The 18,456-nt window shown below is 37.2% G+C and overlaps 1 protein-coding gene across 1 annotated transcript; it reads left to right on the forward strand.

Moving 5' to 3' along the window:
• Positions 1-926: 926 nt before the first annotated feature.
• LOC127087423 (carboxylesterase 1-like) lies at positions 927-1,919 on the forward strand. Its single transcript, XM_051028314.1, has one exon. It carries the CDS (start codon positions 927-929, stop codon positions 1,917-1,919), a length of 993 nt encoding a protein of 330 aa, XP_050884271.1.
• The last annotated feature ends 16,537 nt before the right edge of the window (positions 1,920-18,456 follow it).

Raw genomic sequence — 18,456 nt, forward strand, 5'->3', positions numbered from 1 at the left:
TATATGTTTCTTAGGCACCATGCGAAAATTCTAAACCCCTATTCTTTGGAAATTCATCTTCGAACGCATCTCATACAACACAATTCATTTGTTTTTGAGCCACACCCCATTTTAATGACGTAAATTATTCCAGAACTGTATTCCCGAAATAATTTAGGCCATTAAATGTGATGTGACTTAAAAGCAAATGAATTGTGTTACATGAGGTACGTCCGAAGATGCATCTCCGAAAATTGAAAGACAATTTAAGATTTTGGCATGGTGTCTAAGAAAGATTGTAAACGACCATCAATATCTCCGAAAATTCTCATCTTATTATCTTAAGATACATAATTCAAAACCTTCTAGAAAGATTGCAAACGACCATCGATATCACTTAAAATCTAATATGTTAAATCATTCAAGTCGGGACGATTTGATGGAATGCACGTCGTAACAGTATAAAATTATCTTATATTATTAATATATTTTCTAATTTCTTTTATTTTTAAAACAATTATTTAAAATATCAAATAGTTTTTTTTATTGTTATCACATCATCTAAAAATACCGTTTAATATACATGGTTTAACGTTAAACACCGTCCATGTGCTTTACTCCGATTTACGGTTAAACATTCTTGTTACTTAATAACCAATCAAAACAAATTATAAATTGTAACTAATATAAGTTCTTTTCACGTTTTTTTTCTTAATCCTAGTAACAAACATTTGATCTTTCAGTTTTTCTTTATTAAATATCATTAATGAGTAAAAAAAAATAACATTAAACATTTTTTTATAATTGAATACAAAACTGTTAGTTAATTATTATGTTAATAAACAATTAATGTTATATTTTTTACTAATTTTTTTTATAAATTTTTTATACTAAAATTAGTTTGTATTGTCAATAAATCTTAATTCAATAGACTCTAACAAACCACCATGTCTAAGCATGATTCAAAAGAAGGTTCATCATTAGATTCAAATTCAACCATTGATCCTTTAGAGAGCCAACCAATTATCATACATCATGACGGTAGTGTTACAAGGCTCATGCAAATACCAAACACTGAACCCACACAAGATCCGGATAACATTATTCTATCCAAAGATGTACCTATTAACCCTATTAACAAAACTTCGATACGTTTGTTTCTACCTCAAAAAACACTTCACAATTCTAAGAAATTGCCTATAATCGTTTACTATCATGGAGGGGGTTTTGTATTTTTCAGGGCTTCTTCAACGGTCAACCATGACTTTTGCTTCAAATTAGCTGAAAAAGTTAACATTGTAGTAGCCTCCGTGGATTATCGTCTGGCCCCGGAATCACGTCTCCCCGCTGCCTATGATGATGCAGTTGAGGCATTACATTGGTTGAGAAATGAGGAATGGGTTCGCCAATTTTGTGATGTGTCTAATTGTTATCTTATGGGATCTAGTGCGGGAGGGAACATTGCGTACCATACAGGTTTACAATGTGCTGCAATCGTTGATGAGTATAACTTTGACCAATTGAAGATCAAAGGGTTGATATTGCACCAACCTTTTTTTGGTGGATCCCAAAGGACAAATTCGGAGTTGAAATTTGAAAATGATCGAGTTTTGCCTTTGAAGGCGAATGATCTAATGTGGGAATTTGCATTGCCCGAGGGGGCATACAGGGATCATAAGTTTAGTAATCCGATGATTATGGATGAAGGAGATGATAAATGTTTTAATGAAATCAAACGATTAAGATGGAAGATCCTTTTCATGGGTTGTTATGGAGACCCTTTGATTGATCGTCAACTTGAGTTTGTGGAGATGTTGAGAAGTAAAGGGGTTAATGTTGTAGAATACTTAAGAGAAGGTTTTCATGGGATGGAAATGTTGGAACCAAACACAGATGAACCACTTTTTGAACAAATAAAAGATTTAATAAATCTATGTTAAAAAAACCTTCAAAGTTAAATATGTGTTGCCTATTTTTATTTTATTTTTGTTAATTATTATTTATGATGAATTATTTTTAATGCATACATTATTTTTTGAAATATTTTAATGATTGAATTGCATGATCGATTTTTATTTCATACTAAAATGTGACTTCACGAATGTGCGACATTTGAATTTATGATGATAAATGATGAAGTAAACATCATTGATATCAGGGTTGATGTAAACATCATTGATATCAGGGTTGATGGAGATCAATGTTGACGGAGTTTAATATTTAGTCACCCATAAGCACTTTGAAGCATTGAAATAAACAACAGTTTTCAACATTACAAGTGATCAGTTTCTTAAATGAAGGATACGCCAAATCTAGGGGTGTTCATGGGTGCGGATCGACCCACGAACCCGTTGACCCAACTCAATTCAACCCATAAATTACTCAAACTTATTCATTTACGGGTATACCCAATCCAACCCATGACAACTCGTATAGTTTTGGTTAAGGTATCGAGTTTGAGTTTTGCAACCCGCGGATCCGTTGACCCAACCCATTGATGTGACTTTAGTAATTTTTTATTATTTTAAATAACACTATAAAATTAATATCTCAGTAATAACCATAATTTTTCCAAAAAAAATTATTCTCCATCAATAATACTATTAGACCAACAATTTTACGTAATTTTAAGATTAATATTGTTTCTTATTTTCTTTTATATCATTTTCAACTTATGTATTTTATGGAAATAACGCATCTTGTTGAATTTTATATTATTATAAAGTGGTATGTCGTATTGATGAATTTTATTAGATATTATATGATGTGTTTCATTGAATTTGAGTGTTATAAATGAGTAAGATTGTATTGAGTTGTGTTACATTTTTATAAAACCGACAAAAAGAAACATAAAAAATATTTTTTTTCATTTGAAACACAAACAGTGAACCCAACTCATTAATGAACGGGTCGGTTCGGGTCAGTTTTGACAATGAAATTGCGGGTTGGATGATGAATCCAACCCATTGAAGTTTGAAACGGTTGGGTAACGAGTTAGGCCAAACCCGATCCAACTCAACCCGCGTACACCCCTAGCCAAATCTCATTAAATATGAGTCATGAAATGGTCACCTCTCTCCTTCCTGCATAATCAATCGTACTAATTTTGCCACATCTATTGTGATGTTGAAGATATTCCTTTTAATGGTGACATTGTTAATGATTAATGTCACACACATTTGTGCTTTTAGTTTTAAATATTACCTTAGGAAGCGAATTGGTATATTGTTGGCATTTATTTAATATGATATGCCTTGCTTGCAGATATTACAAAGGAACTATTTAACAATATTTCTATTTGATAAGTTTTTCAGAAACTATATAAAAGTTATTATTTTTTTCTGTCTTTTTTATCTTGATAAGTTCTTCAAGAATTATATAATAATCTTTTTATATCTATAACATTTTTAGGATTGAAAAATGATCTTTTTAGGATGTTTGATAAGTTCTTCAAGAATTATGAAACATACTCATTATTTTGTAATCCTTCAAGAATATTTGATTATTCAATAAGATATAATATAATCTCATGATTCAAAATGAGGAATGTAAAAAAAATGAATAAACAAAGAACCAATAGTTAGAGTTTCGTGCTGATATCGTATTATGAAAATAAACAAAACAAAGATAGAAAATAGAAGAAGAGAGTGTATTGTATTATTCGATTTTTTTTTTAAAATAACCATGTTTTTCAAATTAAATACGAAAATAACCAAGTTTTCAGAAAATTTTCCAAAATAACCATGTTTGGGAGAGGATGCGCCGGGGGAGTTGGCGCACCCCTTAAAATTTAAGGGCAGGCGCCAGAGGTATTGGCGCCAATGCATTGGGCTCCTAAAGGAAGAGCCAATGCAATTGGCGCCTGGTTGGGCCTCCTAAAGGAGGCGCCAATAGGCATGGCGCCTTAGGCTCCCTCCTAAGGGGGGCGCCAGTAGGCATGGCGCCTTTGTGTGTGTGTGTGTGTGTGTGTGATAGGTGCCACTTTTTGTGGCGCCTATGTGTATTGTCGGATTTATCTTTCGCCTCTATAAATACCATCACCTTGCATACAATTATTTTCACTCAAATTCATCTCCTAGTCTAGTCCAACCATCAATTTTAATTTTCTTTGTTTTAACAATGTCTACATACATTCAGAAACGAAATGCTGATGTAATATTTTCTGCCGTTGCGGCTCCGATACAGGTTCGACTTTGGAACATAGATACGTTTGAACGTCTTAATCGGACGTTGTATAGTTGGTTAGAGGGAGAAATTGGAGAGGGTGAACGGATTAGAAGAATACAATGGCTTGTGTCCACGTTCAACCAAAACGGAGAAGTGCGTGAATGGGTGGATATTAAGACCGACCAAGACGCTCGTAGGATGATGCAGTACATGTTCAAAATTGTTTTGATGGTTGTAGTCGCATAGTTTTTGTATTCTAGTTGTTTTAATTGTTTGTGTTATTTTTTATGAACAACTGTCTTTTCGTCACAGCCGTCTACTATGAAGTAAAATTAATTTTCCATATATTGCAACAGAGGTACTTTGAAATAAATTTAAGTTTCCATATATAGCAATAGAGGTACATCTGAATTTATCTGGTTGTGCTCGTTCCAACACTAGGATAGTTATTACGATTTTGACCTGGTTGACGGCATGAACTACATAGTCTAACCATTTTGTTCACCGTATCCATTTCGGTTCGAATTCGGGTGCTGTTAAGGCGACCCTTTTTCTTCCTTCGCATAACTTCGTTGTGCCAGACGATGTCCCCTTGATATTCTGACCAATAATCCTCTTTTGCCACTACTGAAAAACTAATTTTATAAACATTTGAAAGACTGGAGACTTTGTAAAGTTCAGATAGCAAGTAGGATGGATCTCTTCGAACCTTTGAGCACGCCGCTATGACATGGGAGCAGGGGGTACGGAAGGCTTGGAACCTTCTGCAGTCACACCAACCTCTATATAATTCAACTATGTACTGTCCCATTGGCATGCCCTCATTGTGATCCATGGACTCGGCAACACTAAACCAACCTTTTGTTCGGTCAAATACCGTAACCACGTGTGTGTTTGCTTTGGCAGCTTCATGTATGATGAATTTCATTGAAGCATCACTGAACAACTGTCCAGATTGCAACACGGAACTCCATTTTGAGCGTCTGGTTTCAAACAACGCCCCTAGCCTGAAATATGTAGCTTGCACCAAAGCGGTTATTGGTAGGTTACGAATTCCTTTAAAGACAGAGTTCATTGATTCCACAAGATTTGTTGTCATGTGGCCCCAACGTTGTCCGCCGTCGTATGCCCTAGTCCACTTCTCCAACGGAATACTATCGATCCACCGAACCACATCTTCGTTCGACAATCTTATTTCCTCGCGGTAGTGTTTGAAAGAAGGTTCTGTCAATGCGTAACCTGCATTGACAACCTTCTTACGCAACGTCTTATCTTTGATTTCTCCCATGAAATTCTGAGTAATATGTCTAATACAAAACACATGCGTCGAATGAGGATTTTGCCAGCCATTGTCAATGTTATTATATGCACTGATGATTGAAGGGTGTCTATCAGAGATCAAACACAAGTTAGGTTGAGGTGCTACGTGCAATCGGAGATTTCTTAGGAAAAAACTCCATCCCTCAGCAGTCTCCCCTTCAACTAAGGCAAAGGCGATCAGAAAAATATTGTTGTTCCCATCTTGTGCCACTGCCATCAGTAACGTTCCTTTGTATTTTCCATACAACCATGTACCATCAATTTGTATAATTGGTTTACAGAAAGAAAAACCTGTGATACACGGTTGATACGCCCAAAATAGACGGTGAAATATTCTATTTCCAACAGCACACGTACCACCTGGTGTATATGCGGGCAATGTTTCCATCTTGAAAATTGTACCGGGAGCATAGTGTTTTAGAGCGAACATGTATTTTGGAAGTTGTTTGTAAGATTCCTCCCAATTGCCAAACACTTTTTCAACAACTTTTGTTCTAGCTATCCATGCCTTCCTATATGATGGTGTGTAGTTGTACTCTTCCCTAATATGCGAGATTATTGTACTCACCTTTAAAGACGGATTATCGCCAAAACAAACTGGATTTTTATAGATGATCTGACCGACATTATTGCGCTGCAACTTCTTTTCTATTCTTTGTTTTAGGTGTGAAAAATTTGATCGCCGATTTATTGTAAAACGAGTCACCTGTGTGTCTCGAAAACAAAAACCGAACAACTGATGATCAAATATTTCACCTTCAACATGTGCACTGATCATATATTGTTGTGTGGAAGACATTGTGTTGAATGGAATTGAAACTGAATGATTTGTAAATCTTGTTCAACCGCACAACATAAATAGTTGACCAATGCATTAATAAATTCATAATTGTCTGTACAGAGTTGACTATACTTGCACGCAGAGAAAAGAGTGAAAAGAATACATGCAGTTGAAGGAATCTAGCACACAGAGGAAAGACTGAAAAGAATACACAGAGGGAAGAGTGAAAAGAATACTCAATACCCAGGGAATCAAAGAATCTCTGAGTTCTCTGTGCCCTAATGTGCCCTAAGATTAAACATAAAGTAAACATAGGCGCCCATTCCCTTGGCACCATAAAGTAACATAGGCGCCAAAGGGTTGGGCGCCTCTTCACAAAATTTAACATAGGCGCCACTAGGAAGGGCGCCCCTTCCAAATGCCTTACACAAAGGCGCCAAGAGGAAGGGCGCCTCTTCCTTGCATGTGAAAAGTCACATGTAGGCGCCAAAGGTAATGGCTCCTCTTCCTCTTGCATGTGATTTCTTCACATGCGCCTACTAGATTCCTTCCATGCTACTTTTGTCATTCACTTGTCTCTTCTTGCCACCACATGCAACCAATCACACTCTTTATGGTTTCTAAACCTACTCACTTATTCATATATAAATAGTCTACCATATTAACAATATCAAATCATCTTCATCACACTCTTTCCTTCTACCATATTTCTTTCATCTAACAAACTTAAGCTTTGCAAAATCGAATCATGTCTTTGTTAACTATGGGCGATGAACACAGAGGCACAATCGAGAATATCTCTGCATTTGTATGTTATCTCTCTCTTTTAGTTACTATTTCTGGATTACTTGTAATACATATGTTCTTTGTGTTATACCTTTGAAATCTCTTTCTTTTTAGTTTCTATTTCTGGATTACATCTAATACATATTTCTTGAGAATGTATTTCTTCTTCTAATTGTATTTTCGTTTTTTTTTGTTATTAGGATCCGAAGCGGTTTAGATGCCGTGTACATGAATATGTGCCCCACGATCCTTTAATAGAACCATATATTAGAGGATGTGGATTTGGAAATCTACTAAACATTGTTTCGTACTCGGTGGACTACAAGTTCATCCTGGCTTTGTTGGAGAGGTGGAGACCCGAGACCCACACATTTCACCTTCCGATTGGTGAGTGTACCGTCACACTTGAGGACGTGTACATGTTGTTGGGTATTCGTATAGATGGAAAGGCAGTGAATAGGAAAGTTAACTAAGACAACAATATATGCAATGAATTACTGGGTGCCCCTTTGTTAGACGACGAAACTGAGGGAGACACATCCAGTCAAGCAAGGGGGCAATGTATAAATTTAAAATACCTTCAACAATATTATGCCAGTTTAGTATTGTCCGAAGATTCAACCGAGTATGAGAAAATAATAAAAGCTCGGTGTTATATTATGATTTTATTTGGTAACTTTTTGTTTCCAGAAAGTACAGGTGATTCTGTGAATATATGTATTTACCTTTATTATGCAACATCAATAAGGTAAACACTTATAGTTGGGGTTCAGCTGTGTTGGCCCATCTATATAGTGCAATGTGTAGAACTGCAAAAAAGAATACATGTACTTTTTTTCATGTGCTTATTTGCTTCAAGCTTGGGGGTGGTCTAGGATGCCTTCGCTCGCCCCAGAAAATGAGCGTCCATTCGTGTTCCCCTTTGCAACCAAGTAAGTCTAGCACTTTACCATTCACCATTTAGTTAATTATATCTATTATTTAAATTAACAGTAAATAATATTTTTCACTTCTTTTTATTATCTTAGGTGGTCAGTAAGGGGAATGAACTACAATAGGTGTCCGAAACACACTATTGTAGTCTATCGAAATCTATTGGATCACATTGGACATGATGATGTAATACTCCTACCAAACTATAGTTAATCTAAAAATACTTCTCAAATTATTTTCCATCTAACGATTTGGTATTTTTTTTCCAGTTTGTTTGGAGGCCATATCTGGGTCTAGATCATGATGTGAACCATAACGATGTTGCAGTTTGGACAGCGAAGACACCGATTATCCAATTCACTACAGTTGAAATGCACCAAAGTGGCCGGGTCAAACTGCAGTTCGGAATGCTACAACATATTCCAGAATCTCCCACGTGTTTGGGGAATTGGCATCAAAAAAGGGTCGATGCACAGTGGGATTATTCTGAAGGAGAATTGCGATCCAAAACGCAGCGGAAATTAAAATTTTCTCCTTTAGAGATCCTTACGAATGGTCATGATCAGTGATAGAATATTTACCTCTTGTGATGATTGAAACCTTTCGTGCAGATCTCTTGTGACGATCAAAACCTTTGATGCAGATCCACGGAGCGATCACGAACGTTGAACGATGACAACGTCTCTACTCAGTCCACACGAACGGATTCCTTCAATCTCAGTGCTAGCTGGTACGAATGAAGGCTTTGAGTGAGTGAGAGAGAGAGAGAGAGAGAGAGAGAGAGAGAGAGAGAGAGAGAGAGAGAGAGAAAACGAAAATAATGCAACCGCTCTCAATGCTTCTGCACAAGGGTTCTATTTATAGAACCACTTGTGTGGGCTTCAAGCTAAAAAGCCCACTTAAGTGTATTTTGGCCCATATCTTATAATATGCCCAAAATCACTTAAGCTCATGGTACCCTACCATATTTCGTATTCTACTTAAGTACACCGTACCTTTACGATGTTCTACAATTCACTTAAGGGCACCGTACCTTACGGTGTTCCTTAGTTACTCTATCTCTCATCAATCCGTCCTTTGTGTGTGACCCTGTAGGTTTTCGTGGCATTGGAAATTATATTAAATCATGTATTTAACATAATAAACAGTGAGCGGTATCTAGCAACACATCACTGCTACCCAAGACACGAAAATGTCATGTGATCTGACAATTCCTTTTATGATAATACTTATGTGTATAATTACCCTTTTGCCCTTATGTCTATATTGAATACAAGGCATAGACTGTGTCATCCTTGTCCAGTTCAATATTGGGCCCATAGACATTTATCCTGTTATGCAGGATGGGCAAATTCCATCTAGGTCACTCATGTCCCTCAGCATGCTTCGTGGAGTACCCATTAACTGTCTTTATGGTTATCCAGTTACGGACAACGTTTAATCAGCAATAAAGCACTCGACTCTACATCTAGGGTCCATAGTGGTTTCAGGTCGAAGAGTGGTATACACCATTATCACCATGAGAATAACTTATGACACTTTGCATAACTTTCTATATAGTATTCTCATAGCGGGTCAATCCGGTATAAATATTACTCTTAATATTCATACCTATGTTTAAGACTTGATAACTTCTTATCCATGATCCATGAGATGTGATCATCAGTCTATATACATAATAGTCTTAATGCTTTAATGTCATCCCACTTCACAATAAAGCTCGACTACGGATACTTTAAGAATAGTGTCCTTATGTTTAATGTGATCTCATGATTAAGTCATACTTGATACATTAAAAAGACCAGCTATTCTAGGGACTTTATTAAACAAACGTAATAAAGAAAAAGCCTTTTATTATTAATAAATAATTCGATACAAATACCAAAAGTATTGGCCTCTAGGGCTTACACCAACAATCTCCCACTAGCACTAGAGCCAATCAGGCATACCCTTAATACCCATAGATCTAGTATGGCCATCATGCTTCTGCTGCGCAAGAGGCTTTGTCAGTGGGTCAACAATATTGTCAAGTGTATGTACTCTGCATATTTTCACATCTCCTCTATCTATTATCTCTCGAATGAGATGATAACGCCTAAGTATGTGTTTGGATCGTTGGTGAGATCTAGGCTCCTTGGCTTGTGCGATAGCACCATTGTTATCACAGTAGAGACCAATGGGATCCACAATGCTAGGAACTATGCCAAGTTCACTAATGAACTTTTTCATCCAAACAGCTTCCTTTGCTGCACTTGAGGCAGCAATATACTCGGCCTCGGTTGTAGAATCAACAACTGTATCTTGCTTTGAACTTTTCCAGCTCACATCGCCACCGTTTAAGCAAAACACATAACCAGATTGCGATCTAAAGTCATCCTTATCTGTCTGGAAGCTAGCATCGGTGTATCCAATTACAACCAACTCTTCCTGACCTCCATATATCAAGAATGAGTCCTTAGTCCTTCTTAAATACTTAAGGATATTCTTGACAGCTACCCAGTGAGCATCACTAGGATCAGATTGGTACCTACTCGTTGCACTTAAAGCATACGAGACATCTGGTCGAGTACATAACATGGCATACATGATAGATCCTATTGTAGATGCATACGGAGTCTTATTCATGCGATCCCTTTCTTCCTTAGTTAAAGGGGATTGTGTTTTTGATAGACACAGGCCATGTTGCATAGGTATGAATCCTTTCTTGGAATCATGCATATTAAAGCGTCTCAACACTTTGTCTATGTATGTACTCTGACTTAGGCCAAGCAGTTTTTGTGATCTATCTCTATAGATTCTGATTCCTAATATATAGGTTGCTTCACCTAGGTCCTTCATAGAAAAGCATTTCCCCAACCAAGACTTTACTTATTGTAGGGTAGGGATATCGTTTCCAATGAGTAATATGTCATCTACATATAATACTAGGAAAACGATCATGCTCCCACTAACCTTCTTGTAGACACAAGGCTCATCTTCGTTCTTGATGAATCCATATTGTTTTACTGTTTCATCAAAACGAAGATTCCAGCTTCTGGAAGCTTGCTTCAATCCATAGATTGATCTTTGTAACTTACATATCTTTTGGGCTTCCTCTGGTATGTCAAATCCTTCAGGCTGTGTCATGTACATATCCTCAAGAAGATTTCCATTAAGGAAAGCAGTTTTGACATCCATCTGCCATATTTCATAATCATGATATGCAGCGATAGCAAGTAAAATCCGAACAGACTTAAGCATTGCAACTGGTGAAAAGGTTTCATCATAGTCAATCCCATGAATTTGTTTATATCCTTTTGCAACCAGTCTTGCCTTATAGGTATGTACCTTACCATCCATGTCAGTCTTCTTTTTGAAGACCCGCTTGCATCCTATAGGGTTAACTCCTACAGGAGGCTCTACCAAGGTCCAAACTTGGTTTGTGTACATGGAATCCATTTCAAATTTCATGGCTTCTAGCCACTTCTCAGACTCGGGACCAGTTATGGCCTCTTGGTAGGTCACAGGCTCATCTTGATCCATGAGTAATACATCACCTTGATCAGTTATGAGATATCCATATCTCTCAGGTAGTTGACGCATCCTGCTTGACCTACGCTGGTCTTGTTCTACTTGAGCAGGTTGCTCTTCCACAACTTCTTGTGTTTCCTGCTCTAATTCCTCCATATGTGTATCTATGCTTTGTGATTCTTGAATTTCTTCAAGCTCTACTTTCCTACCACTGGTTCCTTTGGAAATAAAATCCTTTTCTAGGAAAACTCCAGTTCGAGCGACAAACACTTTGCCCTCAGAAGGATTGTAGAAGTAATACCCTCTTATTTCTTTAGGATACCCCACAAATAAGCATTTGTCAGATTTGGGCTCAAGCTTAGTTGAAATTTGTCGTTTCACATAAACCTCGCAACCCCAAATCTTTATGTAAGACATATGTGGTTTCTTACCACTCCATATCTCATATGGTGTCTTTTCAACCTTTTTGGATGGAACACGGTTTAGTGTGTAAGCTGATGTCAATAGTGCATGTCCCCAAAAGGAGTTTGGAAGATTGGCGTGACTCATCATGGATCGGACCATGTCTAACAGGGTTCGATTTCTTCTCTCAGATACACCATTCCATTGGGGTGTTCCAGGAGGAGTAAGTTGGGATAGGATCCCACACTCTTTCAGATGGTCATCAAACTCTAGGCTTAAATACTCACCACCTTGATCTGATCGAAGAGTTTTAATATTCTTACCTAGTTAGTTTTGTACTTCATTCTTGAATTCCTTGAACTTTTCAAAGGACTCTGATTTGTGTTTCATTAAATACACATAACCATATCTACTGAAATCATCAGTGAATGTGATGAAGTACTGAAAACCTCCTCTGGCTGGTATGTGCAATGGTCCACATACATCAGTATATATGAGGGCCAAAAGATCATTAGCTCTTTCACCTTTTCCTGTGAATGGAGATTTTATCATCTTCCAAGTACTTTTGGCAGTTTCTCTTCCAGTGTCCGGTCTTACCTCAATGGAAGCAGGTGTCTGCTTTTGCTATGCCTCCACTAGGCTTCAAAGCAGCAACAGTGGGTCTGGGTTTGGCAACTTCCTTGCCCTTCCCTTTATCACCCTGCTTGGTGGGCCTTTTGTTCTGTCTCTTTCCATTTCCGATCATCAGAATGGACTTCCCTTTTGTCTTCAGATTCTGCTCAGCTGTTCTCAACATGCCTAGCAGTTCAGGAAGCGATTTGTCCATGTCATTCATATTGAAATTTAGGACAAATTGACTGAATCCATCTGGCAACGATTGCAAGATCAAATCAGTCGCAAGTTTATTTCCGAGGGGAAAACCCAACCTTTCAAGGTTTTCCACATACCCAATCATCTTGAGCACATGGGGACCTACAGGGGCTCCCTCATCTAACTTGCCTTGAAAAAAAAAGGGCTTTTGAAACTTCAAACCTTTCATGCCTTGCTTGCTCTTGATAGAGCATCTTCAAGTGTTCGATCATATCGAACGCTGTCATGTTCTCATGTTGCTTTTGCAACTCTGAGTTCATGACATCCAGCATGAGACAAGCAGTTTCATTGACATCATCGACATGCTTCTTATAAGCATCTCTTTCTGCCTTAGGTGCAGAACTAGGAGGTTCCTCTTCAGGAACAGGTGTCTCCAAGACATACAGCTTTCTATTATGTTTGAGGACAATCCTCAGGTTTCGGTGTCAATCTAGAAAATTTGTCCCAGACAATTTATCTTTGTCAAGGATTGATCACAAAATGTTTGTTAGAGGTGTTTTGAGATTAATGAAAATATAAGTATCATTAACATATTTAATTAGGCCTTTAATTAAACATGCTCCCACTATTTTACTCAAAACAAATGACCCTCATCATTTGATTCGGAAAATCCCGTTGGAAGATTTTCTAGTGGGTCGAGATCCATATTTCACTTCGTTCTAAGTCCGCGTAGGCGGATTACACAAAACTAGGTTATTTAGGTAGGAACTCCTTCCAATTGTATCTCATACAACTCTCGAAAATTTCAGTTGGGTGAATAACTCCTTATTCCAATCCATCATATGGATCATTCCCAACTCTTGCTTCTAAACATATTAAGTTTGACCCGTCGTTTTAGCAGTTGGATATTACAATTATCCCATCGCACCTTACTAATATAGAACATGCACCTCGCGTAGGCGAAACCTACATTATTCGATACTAGTCTTGATGAGTGCTAAAACTTGGAAAGCAAACATATATATAATATTATTATAATTTGTTTAGTTAAGTTTGACCCATTGTCTTAGCAATTGGATATTACAATTATCCTATCGCACCTTACTAATATAGAACATGCACCTCGCGTAGGCGAAACCTACATTATCCGATACTAGTTTTGATGAGTGCTAAAACTTGGAAAGCATAACATATATATAATATTATTATAATTTGTTTAGTTAAGTTTGACCCATTGTCTTAGCAGTTGGATATTACAATTATCCCATCGCACCTTACTAATATAGAACATGTACCTCGCGTAGGCGAAACCTACATTATCCGATACTAGTCTTGATGAGTGCTAAAACTTGGAAAGCATAAACTTAATATTTAATTTGAGGGAATTGTAATCATTATGATCTCACCGGCTTATTTATCATATAAATCGTCTCTCACATGCATCAACATATATTCACATGCATCAACATACATACACATGCATCAACATACATAATGGAACAGTTATGCCCCCTAGCGCAATTGTTCTCCCAAGCCAATTAGAGAACCTAAGCTAACCTAATAACGATCTAAGTTTCTCCAAGCAAGATCTTCAAGGCTGTCCTCCTTTGATCTTCAAGGTTGTCCTCCTTTGATATTGAAATCTTTTCTTTCTTCATAACATTGTCTTCTTCTCTTTCTTCATAACATTACATTACAGAAGAAACTCGTTTTACATACGAGGGATTGAGATGAGAAAAGAAGTTACATTAAGAGATTAAAAGGAGAGGCACGACACGCAGGTCGTATTTAAAAACCCAAAACAAAATGAAGGAAGACTAAGGCCATAACTGATCACCATAAGGCAATAATGATAAACACATTATTATTATTATTATTAATTTTTAATTCCTTTAATTAATTAAAACCAAATTAATTTTTAATTCCTTTAATTTTAATTCCATTATTATTATTATTATTATTATTATTATTATTATTATTATTAGTTTTTAATTCCTTTTAATGAACAATTCATTTGAAATGGACATTGTTTTGCATTAACACAACTCTTGCGCAGTCACAAAACAGAAACCCCGAGAATTCTGATTCTGTGAGTGTGACGACCGTCACAAGCATGTCACGACCGTCACAGGCCCATGACGAACGTCACGCGGCCAAAAACAAAAACGCCTAGAATTATGGATCTGTGAATGTGACGACCGTCACAAAGCACGTGACGACCGTCACGTCCAGCTTGTTACGATCGTCACAAGTCCATGGCGATCGTCACGCGACCAAAAACCAGCGCTTTGAAACAGTCAGCAGACGTGTTCCAACAAGCCCTCAATTAACAACTCCTTGACGGCACAACCCTTGCGCCGTCATTAACCCTAATGCACCAATTTCAGACCGTCAAACACACCTCGATTGTTGATTCAGTATGATTGATCAACAGGTCATTGCTTCACCATACTAATGTCGGATTCCGAAGCAAATGACCATTGATCGCTCAAAGGAAAACAACCATTTAGTGTTTGAATAAACGAAACAGAAACAATATATCACATATACCGTACTTTGCATTAGGATTACTTATATCATATATAAGTTGATCGGTCTCAATTGCGTAACCTATGGACGATCGATGTATCGCTACTTCACCATACTAATGTCGGTTCCGAAGCATAGTCAACATCAATCATCCAACTCGTACACTCATGATGCCAAATTTAATTACTTGTTTAATTAATTGATTCATTCTGTCTTTTAATCATATTAATACAGAAAATAAACAGTTATCCGAGTCATGGTTTCGTAAGTGGCTCTGATACCACTGAAGGAGAATTGCGATCCAAAACGCAGCGGAAATTAAAATTTTCTCCTTTAGAGATCCTTACGAATGGTCATGATCAGTGATAGAATATTTACCTCTTGTGACGATTGAAACCTTTCGTGCAGATCTCTTGTGACGATCAAAACCTTTGATGCAGATCCACGGAGCGATCGCGAACGTTGAACGATGACAACGTCTCTACTCAGTCCACACGAACGGATTCCTTCAATCTCAGTGCTAGCTGGTACGAATGAAGGCTTTGAGTGAGTGAGAGAGAGAGAGAGAGAGAGAGAGAGAGAGAGAGAGAAAACGAAAATAATGCAACCGCTCTCAATGCTTCTGCACAAGGGTTCTATTTATAGAACCACTTGTGTGGGCTTCAAGCTAAAAAGCCCACTTAAGTGTATTTTGGCCCATATCTTATAATATGCCCAAAATCACTTAAGCTCATGGTACCCTACCATATTTCGTATTCTACTTAAGTACACCGTACCTTTACGATGTTCTACAATTCACTTAAGGGCACCGTACCTTACGGTGTTCCTTAGTTACTCTATCTCTCATCAATCCGTCCTTTGTGTGTGACCCTGTAGGTTTTCGCGGCATTGGAAATTATATTAAATCATGTATTTAACATAATAAACAGTGAGCGGTATCTAGCAACACATCACTGCTACCCAAGACACGAAAATGTCATGTGATCTGACAATTCCTTCTGTGATAATACTTATGTGTATAATTATCCTTTTGCCTTTATGTCTATATTGAATACAAGGCATAGACCGTGTCATCCTTGTCCAGTTCAATATTGGGCCCATAGACATTTATCCTGTTATGCAGGATGGGCAAATTCCATCTAGGTCACTCATGTCCTTCAGCATGCTTCGTGGAGTACCCATTAACTGTCTTTATGGTTATCCAGTTACGGACAACGTTTAATCAGCAATAAAGCACTCGACTCTACATCTAGGGTCCATAGTGGTTTCAGGTCGAAGAGTGGTATACACCATTATCACCATGAGAATAACTTATGACACTTTGCATAACTTTCTATATAGTATTCTCATAGCGGGTCAATCCGGTATAAATATTACTCTTAATATTCATACCTATGTTTAAGACTTGATAACTCCTTATCCATGATCCATGAGATGTGATCATCAGTCTATATACATAATAGTCTTAATGCTTTAATGTCATCCCACTTCACAATAAAGCTCGACTACGGATACTTTAAGAATAGTGTCCTTATGTTTAATGTGATCTCATGATTAAGTCATACTTGATACATTAAACAGACCAGATATTCTAGGGACTTTATTAAACAAACGTAATAAAGAAAAAGCCTTTTATTATTAATAAATAATTCGATACAAATACCAAAAGTATTTGCCTCTAGGGCTTACACCAACATATTCTGACTGGAGAGACTTTGCAAAAGACATGTGTCGTCAATGGAGGAATCAACGACAACACATCCTGAACGAACCAGTCATCCAAGGTGCAAGACCGACTCAACAATATATGGCATGGTTTAGGTCTGTAACAACTTAGCAATTCGTATCTGAGCCGCGGTATTTGATGGATCCGCGCCAACTTGCTTCGTCATTGTATGTCCCACATCAATTCACCACCCAACACCAATGTGAACCCACCCAAACCCAACAACCAACCACACAACATCAACCGACCACATACACAAAACAACCACACACCCAACATCACAACCCGTTCATGCCAACCACCCAACAACGAACCATCCAACGTCGCAATCCATTCATACCATCCACCCAAACACAAAACCAAGAACCAAACCCCGCAACCACAACCGTCTATAGCACAGATGATTCATATGGGTCACGTCATCGTAGCCCCCCACCATTTAACACCCAACCACTGTTTAACTATAGTACGCCCCAAGAACCATTGCTTCGTTTTCAAAACGACTCAATGGCCCAATTTGGGCAACTATACCGTCCCCAATTCACCCAACCCCAACGCCCTAACTACGATGACATGGGCACCAAACTCCATTACGGAAGCGCCGTTGGCCACAACCCCTCCGGATATTGGGAGCAAATGATGACACATCTGTCAAATACCACCGGAACTTCTGCCGGACCTTCCAACCAGCCATCGCTCGATCAGGTCAGCACCCAAAGACCACAAACACCTCAAGAAAATCGTGGGAGACCTCGGAGACAACCTAACGCACCGGGATGTGGAACCGGGGGACGTTATAATCGGGCGGGTCATTAGGGTTTTGGTCTTTCTAATGTAATCAATTATTATATATTTAATGAAGTTATTTTATTTTTATTTTTATTTATTATGTATTAAATAATAAATTTTAAATATAATAAACAAAAAATATTATAAAAAAAATATAATTAAAAAAAACTAAAATAGAAAAAAAAAACAAAAAACAGGGGACTAAGGCGCCATGCCTATTGGCGCCCCATATTATTCTCATTATCAGTGTATCTTTTGAATACAATATGATTCATATTTATAGAACATAATGAATGAAAATTCAATATGGAATACACGGCATGCACAATTATGTCATTAATAACAATTTTAATATTTTCTGCGATTTTCAATTTTATTTCTTTTTTTGGATTAAAAGTTCATTAGGATTTATTTTTCTATTTTATTTCTGTTTTGAATTAAAAATCCAATAAGGTTTCTTTTTATGTATTTAAACACCTTTGGGTATGACTGGCAATGTTATACCTTTAATATAATAAAATTCAATAGTTCATTTATACGGTGGATTTCAGCATTTATCTGACAAGTTTTGCGCTTGCAATCTTGTGTTATCATTCAAGGTAAAGCGCTTGCTATTCCATAATATTTTCGACTGCGTCAATAAAGATCAGGTGTAATCATTTCTCAAACAAGGAGAAATTCAAATAATTCTCCAAAAAGAATTCAATAATGGTTAATTGACCAG

The sequence above is a fragment of the Lathyrus oleraceus genome, chromosome 5 (assembly GCF_024323335.1).
Source record: "Lathyrus oleraceus cultivar Zhongwan6 chromosome 5, CAAS_Psat_ZW6_1.0, whole genome shotgun sequence".
NCBI lineage: Eukaryota > Viridiplantae > Streptophyta > Magnoliopsida > Fabales > Fabaceae > Lathyrus > Lathyrus oleraceus.

Bases quoted from the DNA above. Each gene is read 5' to 3' on its own strand.
- LOC127087423 (XM_051028314.1), top strand. From the start codon at position 927: ATGTCTAAGCATGATTCAAAAGAAGGTTCATCATTAGATTCAAATTCA.